Consider the following 15633-nt stretch of genomic DNA (forward strand, 5'->3'; position numbering starts at 1 on the left):
CCAGTACACATCTTCTTTATCCATTCATCTTTGGTGGACACTTGGGTTGCTTCTATATCTTGACTGTCGTACAATGCTACAATAAACATAGGAGTGCATGTGTCTTTCTCAGTGCTTTCGTTTTCTTTGGGTAAATACCCAGTAGTGGAACTACTGGCTCATATAGTTCTGTTTTCAACTTTTGAGTAACTTCCATACTGTTTCTTCCTGTGGCTGTACCAATTTATGTTCTCACCCCGAGTGCACGAGGGTTCTCTTTCTCCACATCTTCCCCAACACTTACTTCTGAGTCTAGCCATTCTGACAGGTGTAAGGTGTTATCTCATTGTGGTTTGATTTGCATTTCCCTGATGACTTAGGACAGTGTTTCTTAAAGAGGGCTCCCTGTCCCTCCTGGTGTGTGATAAAAACTGCAGATTCCAAACACCCAAGCTAGCCTTCCTGATTCAGAATTTCTGGAGGGGTGAGGCCCAGGAAGCATTTGTTCAACAAGCTTCCCTGATGATTCTGGGCCTAATAATTTGAAATTCACTGCTCTTTCACCAACGCACATTTAATTTTGTTTTTAAGATTTATTTACCTATTTATTCGACAGAGAGAGACACAGCGAGAGAGGGAACACAAGCAGGGGTCGTGGGAGAGGGAGAAGCAGGCTTCCCGCTGAACAGGGAGTCCTATTTGGGGCGGAGTCCTGGGATCATGACCTGAGCCAAAGGCAGATGCTTAATAACTGAGCCATCCAGGGACCCGTCGCGTTAATTTTTAAGGATAAAGCAAGACTATAAGGGGGACGGGGGGTGAAGCGGGGCGGGGAGACAGCCATTCAAAAGTCTATCGTGGCACCAGGCAGAGCAGGAGCTGCGGGCCTTGGAGAGGAACCAGTCCGGCCACCCACGCCCAGGCCCCCTGAGACCACTAAAAAGCCGGGGAGTCAGCCCTTCAAGCCCCAACCGGCGTCGTCACCAAGCCCGGGAAGGGAGGGACAGCCCTTCCGGGCAACCCAAACTCCGACGCTCCAGAGCGCCCCTGAACGTGAGGGTCCAGGCGGCCTCTCCTCTCCGGTTACTATCGGCAACGGAGGCCGGCTCCCAAAGTCGGCGTGGCGCAGATAGGTGGGACTTCCGGCTCTGGAAACCGGTGCGCATGCGACGGTGGGCCGGTTACGCTGTACTTCCTGTCGCGTGATCGTGAGGGCCAATAAAAGTGCAGCACTCAGGGTCACGTGCCTCCGTTCCCATTAGCAACCGGAGGCTTCTAAACAAGTTGCCCACCCTCCGCATCTTCCGCGGCCCAACCACCCGCGGCGACCCGGGGCTTGGCGGGGCTCCGCCTGGCCTCTCGGGCTCCTCTGGGCTGCGACTCTCGCCGCCGCCATGGTGAGTAGCCGGCCGGGAGCCACAGCGCGCGGAGGAGATGCGGAGCGGGGCCGAGGGAGGGCGTGGCTGCGTGAGCCCGCTCACGGGCCTCCCGGCTGGTCCCCAGAGTTCAGTTGACCTCGGCCGCAGCCCCTCCTGCAGACGAGCAGCCTCTCTCCGTCGCGTGGCGCCGCGTCCTTCCTCGCTCCCGCCTGGGACCAGTGGCCCAGGTCACACCTCGAGGGAGCTGGAGGGAAAGGTCTCCTGCAGAAGGCGCAGGGCAGGCTTCTCTGTTCCTAAAACTCCCCAAGTTCCTAAAGACACACGCAGGCACACCATTTGGCGGCCTGAACAGTCATGTAGGATAACGAGTTGAGGAGGGAGAACGTGGTGGAATCTGGCTTTCCGGTGTGAGAGCGACATTAAAGAGTCCACACCGTCCACTTGACAGCCCAGGACACTTGAAGGATTCTTCTTTTGTTTGGACCTGTTCAGAAGAGGCTAGTTGTCCTGTGTGCTAAAATATATACATGCATCCTTCCAGCGGATATAGGATGTCAGCTTAAATAGCAGCCCTTCTTAGAGCCGTGCACAGTGTTCAGAAAAAGGGCTGAAACCCGAGTTGGGGCACCATTGAAATGGGCCACTGAAAGACGTCAGCAATGAAATGAATTTAACATTGTGGGTCAGCTGTACTCAAGTTAAAAAATAAGTAAAAGCTCCCAGGTGATCATAAAAGAAGTTGCTAGTGAGCTTTACAAAAGCAATTTGAGCAGCTATGGGTTTAAGGACTAGGGGAATAGCATGGGGATAGCAACACTAGAAAGGGCGTGGAGAAATGCAAGGGTAGCTTTAGGGATTCTCAGGTTTGAGGCTTTTGGGGTTTAAGCATGAATAAAGTTTGTATATATAGCGTTCCCCATAGTCTGAGGGAAGAAGAAACCTGTGGAATGTTGAGAGGGGAAAATAATTGGTTAATCAAGTTCTCCAGGAGTCTGAAAGAGAACCAGTTAAGGCCTGATGAAGAAGTGACCTTCAAAAGGAAGAACGCTTTTAAGTTCATCTGTTGGCACATATCTATTGCTTGGAGGCACTTGCTTAGTACTGGGAACGGGGTTACCTCGGGGAACAGGGTGGGCAGGGTCCTGGCCTTTAGAGACATACGTCCTAAGGAAATCGAGTTTGCAGAAAGGAGGTATGTGGCTGCAGAAGGGCCACTGTGAGCGACTTGGGAGTTGAAGGAGATCATGCCTGATTGCTAGCCTTGGTGTTGGAGGCATCCCAACCCTGTGTGTCCACAGTGACAAGCCTGAAAAAGGCTTGGAAGTTAGATCTTGGTCTCCTGTAGGAAGGCTATGATAAATGATAGATCATTATTCCTAAAATAAAGATTATTGCTGACTCATTTAGTCCCTGCATTAGATGTTCAATGGCATGATGTCCTTTTCAGCATAGCTATAAAATGAAAACTTCATTGATCTCTAGCTCATAGTTGTCAGACTCTCTGTTGGTTTAAAATAGAGACCCAATTACTGTCTGTTTCAAAACCAGATATATTTTTTAAAGCTCTATTAGCTAGGGTAAGGTTAAGTTGGTGTAGTAAATATTAAAAAAAAAAAAAACACCAAAAACAAAAACAGTGGCTTAAAGAATGCAGAAGTGTATTTTGCTCACTTAACAGCCATCTCACTAGTTATCTGAGGTCTGTAGGTCAGTGCTACTCCACAAAATCAGGAATGCCGGTCTCTTTCATCCTGCTATTTGCCCGACCCCTCCAGAGAAATATGTATGACAAAGACATGCCCACATCATAAGGCTCAGGCTTTGAAGATGGCCCACGTCTCTTCTGCTCACATCCGTTACTGAGCAGTAGTCACGTGACCAGACCTGGCTGCGGGAAGAGCCGAGAAGCATCACCTAGTTGGGCGGCCATTTACCCAGGAAGAAGCAAAGAACAAAATTTGGTGGACATCTAGCAATCGCTACACCTGGATATCTTGTATATTTTCATTGTTGGCTCCTTTGTCACATCTTCAAGACTAACGATTACTTCTCTCTGTTTTAGGCAGAGTTGGGCCTAAACGAGCACCATCAAAATGAAGTTATCAATTACATGCGTTTTGCTCGTTCAAAAAGAGGCCTGAGACTCAAAACTGTAGATTCCTGCTTCCAGGACCTCAAGGAGAGCAGGTATCAGAGGACTTTAAGGAAACCCAGAGGGAAACATGGATCCTTTCTGGGAGCCATAGTGGGGATGCTGTAGCAGAGACCGCACAGACCGTGGCTGAGATTACTGTGATCAGTTACTCACTGAGAGTAGCTACACCACGCCTTGTGGATATGTGAAATTCAAGAAAGTGGGTTGTGGTGGGAGGAATCTATTACTAGATATACACCCGTTAAAATTACGAGATTGCAAAGTTTCAGAAGAGCCCTCAGGAAGTAGTGAAATGCATGTAGGTTAGTGATCGCCTTGTTGTATTAAAGATCCCAGAACTTTAATTACCAGAGTTATTAATGAAAGGATTAGAGTCGTAAGCTATGACAGTTAGCAAGAAAACCCCTACATAGTTCATACTGAAGAATTAGAAGGGGGTAAAATAGCAGAAGACCCTGAAAAACCATTAACTAACAGAAATTATTAGTAGATGATAACTTGTTGTGTTGAATCCGTCATTCAATATAATGAAGTCCGTAGAAAATGCATGTTTGATCTAGAGAAAAACAGGGGAATCAGTGAAAGAAAAGGACTAAGTAATAAAGAGACATACGACTACTTGGGGGTCAGACTTTGGCACAGTTAAATGTCCGATGAGGTGGAAATGCCCAAGGCCTCCACGGGAGTGCTGAGTGTCATAAAGCCGTGCTCCGCACTTGGTAATAGACAGTGTCAGCTCTAGGCCATTACCGAATATAATATGGTCGGCTGGTTTCCTAACCCCCAGCTGATGAAAGCAGCAGGTTCACTGGCCCAACTATGAGCCAGAAGAAGTACTTCAGTACTAACTTTATACATCGAGTACCTTAATTGTTCAGAGTCATGAACTTGGGTTGCAAAAAAAAAAAGTTGAAGCAGGAAGATTGTTAATATATTGAATAAAGACTTTCATCAAAAATAGTTAAAGTTTGGGGTTTTTTTTTTAAGATTTTATTTATTTATTTGACAGAGAGAGATCACAAGTAGGCAGAAAGGCAGGCAGAGAGAGAGGAGGAAGCAGGCTCCCCACCGAGCAGAGAGCCAGATGCGGGGCTTGATCCCAGGACCCTGAGATCATGACCCGAGCCGAAGGCAGCGGCTTAACCCACTGAGCCACCCAGACGCCCCAAAGTTTTGGGTTTTTTTAGACTGGTTAAAATCAGGCTAAATGAAACACTGAAGAACGGTAAATCGAATACTGTTCACTTGGGTATAGTATAACTCTGGTAAGACTTTGTGGCCCCTGTCTTCATTATGTCCTTCTGGAAGTGAGGAAGAAAAACTGGGGCTGGGGGCCTTGCTCCTTATTTCCTGAGCAGCTAGAAGTGGGTCAGAACTGGGGGCAGGGCAGGGTGGGGTGAGACTTGGTAGGGGTAGGCGGGGAGGGGAGAGGCCCTTTTACTGCTGAACTTCCCTTGGAAGTAGGAGCCATGTGCAGTTGCTTTCTCGGGATTCAGCTGTCAGGCATGTTAACTGAGATTGCTGGAAATGATTGTGGGTTTGAGTCACCCCACTCCCCGCAGGACCAGCGGCTTACCACCTCCAAGCCTGTGCTCCCGTCTGTAAAGTGAGGGGATTGAAGAACATGGCTCTGAACTTCCCTCCCAGGTTCCATAGTGTAATGGTTAGCACTCTGGATTCTGAACTTCCCTCCAAACCCAAACACGCTCTGTGCAAGAGTAGGTTTAATGCTACTGGTGATGTGATGGGTGGTCAGTGCTCAGAGGAGCTTTTTTTTTTTTTAATTCAATTAATTAACATGTTGTACTATTAGTTTCAGAGGTCGAGGTCAGTGATTCATCAGTTGCACATAACCCCCAGTGGTCATTACATCATGAGCCCTCCTTAATCCCCATCACCCAATTACCCGCTCCCTCACCCCTCACCCCTCCAGCTACCTTCAGTTTGTTTCCTGTGGTTAAGAGTCCATTATGGTTTGTCTCCCGCTCTGATTCCATCTTGTTTCATTTTTTCCTCTCTTCCACTGCGATCCTCTGTTTTGTTTCTTAAATTCCCCGTATGAGCGAAATCATACGGTAATTGTCATTCTCAGAGGAGCTTTTTTTTTTTTTTTAAGATTATTTATTTATTTACTTATTTGACAGAGAGAGATCACAAGCAGGCAGAAAGGCAGGCAGAGAGAGAGGAGGAAGCAGGCTCCCTTCTGAGCCGAGAGCCCGATGTGGGACTCGATCCCAGGACCCTGAGATCATGACCTGAGCCGAAGGCAGTGGCTTAACCCACTGAGCCACCCAGGCGCCCTCAGAGGAGCTTTAACTAAGAGAAGTCGGTTTCTTTTTCATTGGGGCCTAGATGCTAAGAGAAGCAACATGTAATTGACCGCTGATTTTCATTACACTCATTTACTCTCATGTGGGTAGTTCATACAATTATTGAAATGCTAAACAAATAATAGAAAGAAAAGAGAAACAACACCTTCCAGATGACTTTTGAAACCACTAAATTTTATTTTAGCAGAGATCAAAGTAGAAAAAATTTTAAACTGAAAAACTAAAGAAAAGCGTGAATGTTTGGGGGACTATTTGCGACTATGGACCTCGTATTAGAGGATGTGCTCGTCCACTGCATGATCATTTAAGTAGACCTCAAAGATTACCCGAGCTTAGAAGAAAACTAACTGAGCTTGAATTATTTTTAGTGTGTCTTATTAAGAAAGAAGATCGTTCCCAGAGAGATTTCCACTATAACCCTTGAACCCTTCCGATGACGTGAATGTGGGTTTCTTAATTTTGTTGTATTTGATAAACAGTCTGGGTTGTTTCTCCTGAAGCCTGGGACTGTGGCTGTTTTTCAGACTGGTGGAGGAGACCTTCACTGTAGACGAGGTCTCCGAGGTCCTGAGCGGGCTGCAGGCTGTGGTCTACAGCGAGGTGGAGTCTGAGCTCATCAACACAGCCCACACCAACGTCCTGCTCCTGCGGCAGCTCTTCTCCCAGGCTGAGAAGTGGTACCTCAAGCTACAGACTGATATCTCTGAACTTGAAAACAGGTACCCACATCTGTACCTGCAGTTAGGGTAGGAGGGGCCCCGGCAGGATCTCAAAAGTTAGCGAACGCCTTTGCCGCTTCTTAAGACTGGCGTGGGAGAAAGTCTGGGGAGGAGCAGCAACGAAGCATCTGGTCACCGAGTGGTCTCTTAGGTGCAGGAGGCTGGAATATTCCAGTTTGCATCTGCCCTGTGGTAGTAGATCGGGACCAGTGATTTTATTTTTCTGGGTGTGTGGTCCAGATCTAGTCTAAATGAACTTTTTTTCCATATTTGTTTTTATCTTCAAGAGAATTATTGGAACAAGTTGCAGAATTTGAAAAAGCAGAATTTACATCTTCCAATAAAAAGGTAATTTTTGGTCATTCTGAGTTCATTTCTGAACAGCCGGTATTTCAAATCCTGAAGTTGCGCAGAGCAGTCAGGGGTGAAAGTGAAAACCATCAAGGAAGAGCCTTCAGTTCAAGAGCAAACCTCACAGATTGCCTCGTATTTTCAGGCAAAAAAAAAAAAGGAACATTTTGGAAGGAACTCTGGAAACCTGCTTCAGTCTCCTCTTGCTCACTTGTGTGTGCTCTCTCTGACACACACACACACACACACCCCACCCCCACCCCCACCACCCCCCCGCCACAGTCCATCTTACTCCCCGCGCTATAAACTCTTCACTGGGTTGACGCTCAGCACGGGCGTCGGTCCTGGCCCTATCTCTCACGCCGGGTGACCTTGAACAGGTTGCCTCCGTCACTGAGCCCTGTTTTCCCCATCGGTTAAGTGGACACAGTCCTCGCCGTGACTCTTGACCTGCTTCTCTTTTCAAACATTGTCATCGTTTGCAGTGACCACCTCACACGGCGTCGGGCGGGCGCCCCGCAAACGCTCCCTGGTGTCCGAGTGAGAGAAACGGTGCTGACATGAGCCCATGAACAGACACGTAAAACACAATTTTCCAGTGATTCACTTGGAACATAATTCTGGCTAAGAAATGTCTGGGGCGGAGGGTATGGATTCACCTGTTTTTAATGCATCTCGCTGAACGGCCGCAGTATTTGCGGCAAGTTACTCCTCACCCGCGGCGTAGCCACACGTGACCGTTTTCCCCGACGCGGGTTCAGGCAGAAGTCTGTTCCAACCCCCACATGTTAAAACTCCCGTCTCTAGAGGCTGGCATCTGTATCTGCTCTGGTTTCCAGCACCTTCCATCCTGCCTTTCTTCCCGCCTTTCCCTTCCATCTGAATTTATTTAAAAGGATTTGGGGAGGACAGGTTCCCTCACATCGCTAGTCTGTTTGGAGCACTGCAGGGCAGGCACTATCTTTGTCACTGGGGTGTGGCAGAGAACCAAACCTACAAAACCCCCCGCCCTGTGGAGTTGGCACCCCCATGGATATGTTTTTACAGTGTTTTTTGCTTAGAATGTGCAAGTGTTGAGTGATTACATGTGATTTTGGTTTGATTTCTGTATTTTGGGTCAGCCCATCGTAGAGACCATGAAGCCCAAACTCGCTCCACTTAATGAGGGCGGAAGCACGGAACTCCTGAACAAGGTAATGTCCTCGTGGCAAGAAAGGCAGACCCTCTCCCTCGGCCCTCTCATGGCCTGCACAGCTGGAGGGTGGGGAAACTGAGGGAGGAGGTGGCGCATTCGGGCCGCGGTCCACTGAGGGTGCTCAGTCCACTGTAGTCGTTCTGCTTCGTGGTGCCATGGGCCAGAAGAGGGCACTCACCTTCCAGAAAGTCTGAAGCAGCTCTTAATTTCATCATTTTGTGGTGACACGAAGGGCATGGCGTTTTGGACAGTGTTTTATTAATGGACATTTGAAGTTTATGATCTACAATAGCAAGGATGGGGTTTTGAATTAGGAGGTTTATAAAAGTTAACTACCAATATACAAGTATTTGTCATGCCTCCTGTATTCTCAACATTGTGCCAGATGTTATTAGATGAAAAGCAGTATAATACGGAGTCTTTTGTCCTCAAAAACCTTATCGTTTCATTGAGCAGGGAGAATTAATATTCTGGAAGCGGGATTGCTACCCATGTGCCCAGGGTGGCTGAGAAGACACAGTTCACGTGGATGTGAGCAGCAGAGGACAGACTTTGGGGGGAGGTGGTCCCTGAGCTGGGCTGAAGGCTGAAGACGGATGAAATTGTCAGAGGGAAGAAGGGGGCATGGCAGACAGGGCAGTGGCGTGGGCAGCTGTGAGAGGCAGAAAGAAGAGTGCCGTGACTTGGCACAGAGTCCATGTTCTCTGACAGGGCCGATGTGTATGTTGGAGCTCAGGGAGGCAGGGGACTGGGCTCACAGCTGACTCTCGTGATGGAGCTGCTTGGAGCAAAGGCCTGAGGCCTCAGGTCAGGCAGAAGCATCTAGGGTCTTGGGCAGAGTGTGGCACTGATAGAGACTGTGTTTTAGGATAAGTACCTGTGGCAGGCTGTGTCAGCTGGGAAAAGACCCATGAGTGGCAGGATCAGCTGGTGAGAGGTGGGACAAGAGGGCTGAGGACAGAGGCCTGAAGGGAGCCTGAGAGACCGGGGAAGAGGCTTAGAGCCGCAGGTGACGCACCGGTGTGGAGACCAGTGGGCTGGGTGGGATAAGAATCACACCAGTGACCAGAACACGCAGGTGTTCGAGCTCTTCTAGAATTTCAACTTAATTTTGGGGGCTCCTGGGTGGCTCAGTCGGTTAAGTGGCTGTCTTCGGCTCAGGTCATGATCCCAGTGTCCTGTGATCCAGCCCCACGTTGGGCTCTCTGCTCAACGGGGAGCCTGCTTCTCCCTCTGCCTCTGCCTCTCTCTCTGCTTACTTGTTCTCGTTCTCTCTCTCTCTCTCTGCCAAACAAATAAATAAACAAACAAACTTAAATTTTGCAATTCAATTTTGAGGTGAAACACTTTCAAGTATTAAAAATACCACAGTTAAAATAATAAACCTGAATTGGGGCACCTGGGTGGCTCAGTGGGTTGAGCCTCTGCCTTCGGCTTGGGTCATGATCCCAGGGTACTGGGATCAAGCCCTGCATCAGGCTCTCTGCTCAGCAGGGAGCCTGCTTCCCCTCTGTCTCTGTCTGCCTCTCTGCCTACTTGTGATCTCTGTCTGTCAAATAAATTAAAATCTTTTTAAAAAAATCAAAAAAAATAATAAACCTGAATTTACCCACAAAGGAAATTTCCAGACTTCAAGAAGAGAACGAGAAATTGAAGTCAAGGCTGAAGACCATTGAAATGCAGGTAACTGAGAAGTACTTTGACAAAAATATTGGAAGCATTGCCTACGGACTGAATATTGAATGTGTGTTGTTTAAATCTGATTATAGGCAACGCATGCATTAGATGAGAAGTCACGGCTAGAAAGAGCACTGCAGGATCTACAGCTCGACCAGGGAAATCAAAAGGTGAGAGAAGTTTTAAAGGTAGACAGTAATACTGTAAAAGCTTTGTGACAGTGGGTCACTGCACTGATCATGGGGGTCCCTGTGTTGGTCACCTGAAAATGATAGGGCATTGCATATCAATTATACTTTAATTTTTTTTAAATGTGTAATCAACTTTTAGCTTTCTTTTTCACATTTTTCAAGTAGAATAAAGTTACAAACTTAATATGAAGTGTTGAGGGGCGCCTGGGTGGCTCAGTTGGGCGTCCGACTCTTGATCTCACTCAGGTCTTGATCTCAGGGTCATGAGTCTGAGCCTTGCCTTGGGCTGCACAGTGGGCTCCACAAGGGCATGGAGCTACTTAAAAAGAAGAAGTCTTAGTTACTGTTTGTTATGGCCCTTCCCTTCCACTCCCTGAGAAGGGTGCCGCTGTTGTCCTGCCTCGGGACACCCCCGTCCAGGAAAGACTGGGGTGAGGGGTTTCGCCGCGGCAGGGACACAGCTCACATGTTCCCCATGTCCCCAGAGCCCCCTAGCACACAGATATGCTGAAGTTTTAAGTTCCTCCCCCTTTTACCTTGACATTGCACTTACAGTGGGGGGAAAGGAGGTGAAGGAAGAAAGACCTTTTAGTTCATTGGATGTGTGTTTGGTTTTGTTATGCAGAGCTCATTATTAGTGAAGTCGGCCTTGGGTGAGTATGGGTCTGCATCTTCACATCCCCCATGTCTGGCGGGGCTCGTGTGATGCGCTGAAACACGGGCTGGGTCTCCAGGCCTGTCTCGGTGGGTCAGTGAGGCTCGCTCCCGCTGTGGGAAGTTCGCACAGACAGAGTTCTGTCTCCCGTGGCCTTCCCATCGGCACCAGATGCTGGAACAGACTTCCTGTCCCCAGGCCATGTAAGTGGCTTTGCAGGGTGGCTCTGGCTTTTCCCGTGGTTGTACTATCCTTGCCTGTGTCTGCTAAACACTCCCCAGACTGACTTTGCTAGACTTCTATTGTTAACAGGTTTTTTTTTTTTATTTTTTTTAAGATTTTATTTATTTGTCAGAGAGCCGGGTGCCTGGGTGGCTCAGTGGGTTAAGCCGCTGCCTTCGGCTCAGGTCATGATCTCAGGGTCCTGGGATCGAGTCCCGCATCGGGCTCTCTGCTCAGCAGGGAGCCTGCTTCCTCCTCTCTCTCTGCCTGCCTCTCTGCCTACTTGTGATCTCTCTCTGTCAAATAAATAAATAAAATCTTTAAAAAAAATCATTTTTTTTTATTTGTCAGAGAGCCAGTGAGCTCAAATTGGGGGAGGAGCAGCAGGAGAGGGAGAAGCAGACTCCTCACTGAGCTGGGAGCCTGAGTGGGGCCCGATCCCAGGACCCTGAGATCATGACCTGAGCCGAAGGCAGAGGCTTAACCGATGGAGCCAGCCAGGCATCCCTCTTGTTACACTTTTTTATGGAAAAATTCGAACACACAGAACAGTAGGGGGACCAGGACAATACACGCCCTGTACCTGTCACTCGGCTTTACTGATGACCAGGGCTTGGCCTGTCTGGTTCCTCATTTACCTCCTCTTCTCCCTCCCACCATGTTTTTTTGAAGCAGATCTCAGACATTACATCATTTCATCTGTAGAGATTTTAAAATAGGAATATTAAAAAAAAATAATAAAATAGGAAGATAATTCTTAGATGACTAAAAAAAAAAAAAGGAAAATAAATATGGTTTTCAATGCTATTTAAAGGACCATAGATTTATAGAACACAGAGCTACATACTTCAGAATGGCTTTCTAATTTCTCAAAAGTAAAACTGTTTCAAACATTTTTAGATAATGAATTTGTTTTTAAAGCCATTTTGGACTTTGTTCCAATTTTACATTTCAGACTTTAGCAAAAGCAAAATGTGTACATGCTTTCACTAGCTGTGATGAAGTAAAATCTTTTTAAAAGACCAGATTTCAAAAATGAGTGAGGAATTTTGTTGGCAATACTGCTTCTCCTTCACATTTAGCAATTAGAGACCATTTTCCTGTTTAGTAATGCAACTTTTTTCTATTACAAATTTATCCAGTCATAGACAAGATCCAGCTGACAGAGTGTACAAACATGCCTATCACATTAATACAAAAAAAAAACCCTTAAGATCTTATAAATTTAGCAAGTCATATAATCAGTAAGCATTGATTAGGCTCTCATATTTTAATGTAAATAGTGACTAAGATATAGATTAAATTTTTGATATAAACTCTGTAAGTCTATTATTTTTCCATCTGTATCATTCAAAATTCTTCACCAGGATTTTTTTTTTTTTAACCTGACTTTTCAAAACCGAAACATGTTTGCCTTCCCTACCCGGGGACACACAACCTTGTTAGACTTAGGATCGCACCTCTCTCCTGTACCTCTTTGGAATTCCAGCAATTTGTAAATGATATTTTACATGTCTGGAGTTGACCACTGAGTGTCTGCCAGGTACACGGGGGCTGAGGGTGAGCTGGGCCCACCGGTGACCCTCTAGGAGCAGGAGCTTACCCAGGATGGTGGGGGGCCAGGGAGTCTGGGGGCCGACACGCACACACACAGCATTCCTTTCACAACACCAAATCACTGTTGTACAACAGTCACCATCTGGGATGTCAACATGAAATTATGTCAGTGCATATATCTTTCATAGGATTTTATAAAAGCCCAAGATCTGAATGACTTGGAGAACACAGTAGCTGCTTTGAAGAGTGAGTTTCAGAAGACACTTAACGACAAGACAGAAAACCAGAAGTCCCTGGAGGAGAATCTGGCGACCGCCAAGCACGACCTACTCAGGGTTCAGGAGCAGCTGAGCATGGCTGAAAAGGTCAGGTTTGTCTGCATGCGTCTACCTCGCTGAGGAACAGGGGTCACTGAGGGACCCACGCTGGAGGCCAGCCATAGATTTTCCTTACCTTTTCTTACGGTATTGGCCAATACATGTTCGAGAATTATCATTTCCGGGCATTGAGATCCTTCTGTGTTTGGCACTAAGATATCTATGATAATAGAAAATTGCCACTCCTTCTTTGGAATGGTCAGAGACTCGGCCACGGATAGCGTATGTGAGCAGCGCCGCACCTCCGTGTTGCCCGGCCCCCTACAGCCCAGCACAGGGATGGCTGACTTCTCTTGAAAGGATTCTACCCCTTGTTTTTAATTTCTATGAAATATGTAGAGAACCGTGTTCTTCAGTTTAGGGATGAGACTTTAAGCACATGGGAGCTAAAATGTAACTGAACGAAAAATCCTCCTCCTAGAATACTGATGCCATGTTGGGATTCTCGGGAAAGAACATGCGTATTTCACCTGAGAATTAGTTTACCGTTTCAAACAGATTTCTCACTGTCCTTAGTTACATGCTAACAATGTTGCTGTTTTCTTGGGAGGAATGTATTTTTAAAATTTGCAGTCTTAATTTTATGTAAGTATATTCTAAAAAGAAATTCGAAAATAATATAAAAGTATTAGTAAAATTAGAGCTAAAGTATACATGTTTATGAGATGTGTTATTTCTCTCCGTCTCCATTTCGTAGTAACGGACCGATGTTTTTCACTGTGCAGGAATTAGAAAAGAAATTCCAACAAACAACAGCTTACCGAAACATGAAAGAGATTCTCACCAAGAAGAATGAACAAATCAAAGACCTGAGGCGAAGACTGGCCAAGTAAGCCTTGCAGATCCCGTGCGGCTCTTGGTTTTGTCTCACTGCCAGATCGCTGTGTGTTTGTCACTAAGTCTCACTAAGTTTGTGTCCAGAGAGGCCAGGCCGGGGGTGCTTGGTGTCCCCTAGTCTAGAAGCCTGCATTTGAGGAGCACAGAGGAGGTCTGGCCAGGCTGTCCGCACTGCCCTTGAGGGCTTCGGTGGAGGTTCTGAGGGACTTTAGACACACATGCACATGCACACACATGGCCACACTGGGCTACCCTTGGCAATGTATTCCTTTAAGCAGGACAACAGAAAGGAAACCCAGCAAGCTTCCAGGGCATCCTTGGGCATTTCTCCTCAGGAATGTCCTCAGGAGCCTAGGGCCTGGTCGTCCTGTGCCCGCCCTCAGCGACAGTTCAGGTGCTTGAGAACGCGGTTCCTGCAAGTGGGTGCCCTTGCCAGCCTGGCTTAGAGCCCCACAAGCCACAGAGCACCGGGTCCCTAACCATGCACTGTCTTGAGATGGGAGGGACGTGTGCCATTACCAGAGCTCAGCGCCCAGAGCGGGGACCCTGCGGCCGCGCCCCCGCCACACAGTCACAGCTCAAGCCCAGTCCTCCCGGCCCACGTGTGCTCCACTCCTCGGGCTCATGTCTGTCCTCCGCGGTTTGCTCCGGAAACTCTGTGGCCCTCTTACTTTAATCAGGGCTCCAGGGGGAACAGAGCGAGGACGTAAACCCCAGATCCACTTCGTCTGTAGAGGAGGAGGGTCTGTTAACCTTGTCCTCGCGTCGCCCCATCAGCACTTTGTGACCGTCCGACGACTCAGATCATTACGAAGTCTCTGCTGTCCTCAGCTGTCTTGGGTCTAAATGCCAGCTCCAGAGACTCGGAGTCCGAAGGTGGCCTTGCACTTCTCTGGTCCTTCGTCCCCACTGGGGGAGCCCCACACGGTGCCATGGCGGTCTCTGACTTCCCCCTGTAGTGATTCTAAGTGAAAAATGCACTGTGACTGGGGTGGTCGCTGGAGAGCTGGCGGGTCAACTCACGGGGGAGCAGTGACACACAAAGAGTATCGTGTCATTGTTTATGGTCTTAACGGAATTTTCATCTCTTTGCAGGTATGAACCAGAAGATTAAAACCCAAAGAAGATTTCTCCTAGAAGCCGCCAGCATGTGGAAGCACAAGCCGGTTCACCCCTCAGTCATGTATTTTGAAGCAGTTTGTTATATTCCCTCTCTTTATTTTTCTAATATATAGACTTGGCTTCTGATATTTAGAACGAGACTTCTGTTCCAGTTCCCTACTTGAGAAGACGGGAACCTACTGACCGACTCTGGCCGGTCCCCCCAGAGCCCTCTGAGCGCTCCTGAGTCTTCATTCCGATGCAGTGAGAATTCTTTATTAGTCAAGAAGAGATGGTTAGGGTAGGAAGAAGAGTCTTAGCTGTTTGCATTAGTATGAAAAGCACCCGTTTCAGTAAATGTTAGAGCAGCGTTGTCTATTCTTGTACGTTCCCCAGAGCAAAAATACAGTTATTAAAGAGAGTTACTACAAATAAACCTGATTTTTCAAAATCAAGTTCATTTTCTCTATTTAATTTTAAAATACGAATGCACTGAAAATATGCCTACTAACTTTTGTAGGCAGCATTTTTATCAATTATAAGAAAAATTAATAGCAAACAGGATCTGATTAACTTCAGTCTCTCTAGCTAAACTCTGTAATTATCAGAGGATGTGCAGACATTTTTTTTTAAAGATTTTATTTATTTATTTGACAGAGATCACAAGCAGGCAGAGAGGCAGGCAAAGAGAGAGGGGGAGGCAGGCTCCCTGCTGAGCAAAGAGCCCCATGCGGGGCTTGATCTCAGGACCCTTGGATCATGACCTGAGCCGAAGGCAGAGGCTTTAACGCACTGGGCCACCCAGGCGTCCCCCCACCCCCATGCAGACATTTTTTCAACCCCACCTAGTCACGAATCTGGATCGCTGAAGTCAGGTGCATCCATACTTCTACAGTTGAGAAAGTCTC

At 47.3% G+C, this 15633-nt stretch overlaps 1 protein-coding gene across 1 annotated transcript; it reads left to right on the top strand.

Annotated features, from left to right (window-relative positions):
* Positions 1–1222: 1222 nt before the first annotated feature.
* Positions 1223–15180, top strand: LZTFL1 (leucine zipper transcription factor like 1). Its single transcript, XM_004760816.3, has 10 exons — positions 1223–1376; positions 3421–3545; positions 6368–6562; positions 6850–6910; positions 8035–8106; positions 9726–9791; positions 9878–9955; positions 12599–12775; positions 13513–13616; positions 14720–15180. The coding sequence occupies exons 1-10, from the start codon at positions 1374–1376 to the stop codon at positions 14736–14738; spliced, it is 900 nt and encodes a 299-aa protein (XP_004760873.1). The 5' UTR covers positions 1223–1373; the 3' UTR covers positions 14739–15180.
* Positions 15181–15633: the final 453 nt, after the last annotated feature.

Source organism: Mustela putorius, unplaced genomic scaffold, assembly GCF_011764305.1.
Source record: "Mustela putorius furo isolate JIRA1106 unplaced genomic scaffold, ASM1176430v1.1 tig00000095_pilon_pilon_pilon, whole genome shotgun sequence".
NCBI classification, from domain to species: Eukaryota; Metazoa; Chordata; class Mammalia; order Carnivora; family Mustelidae; genus Mustela; species Mustela putorius.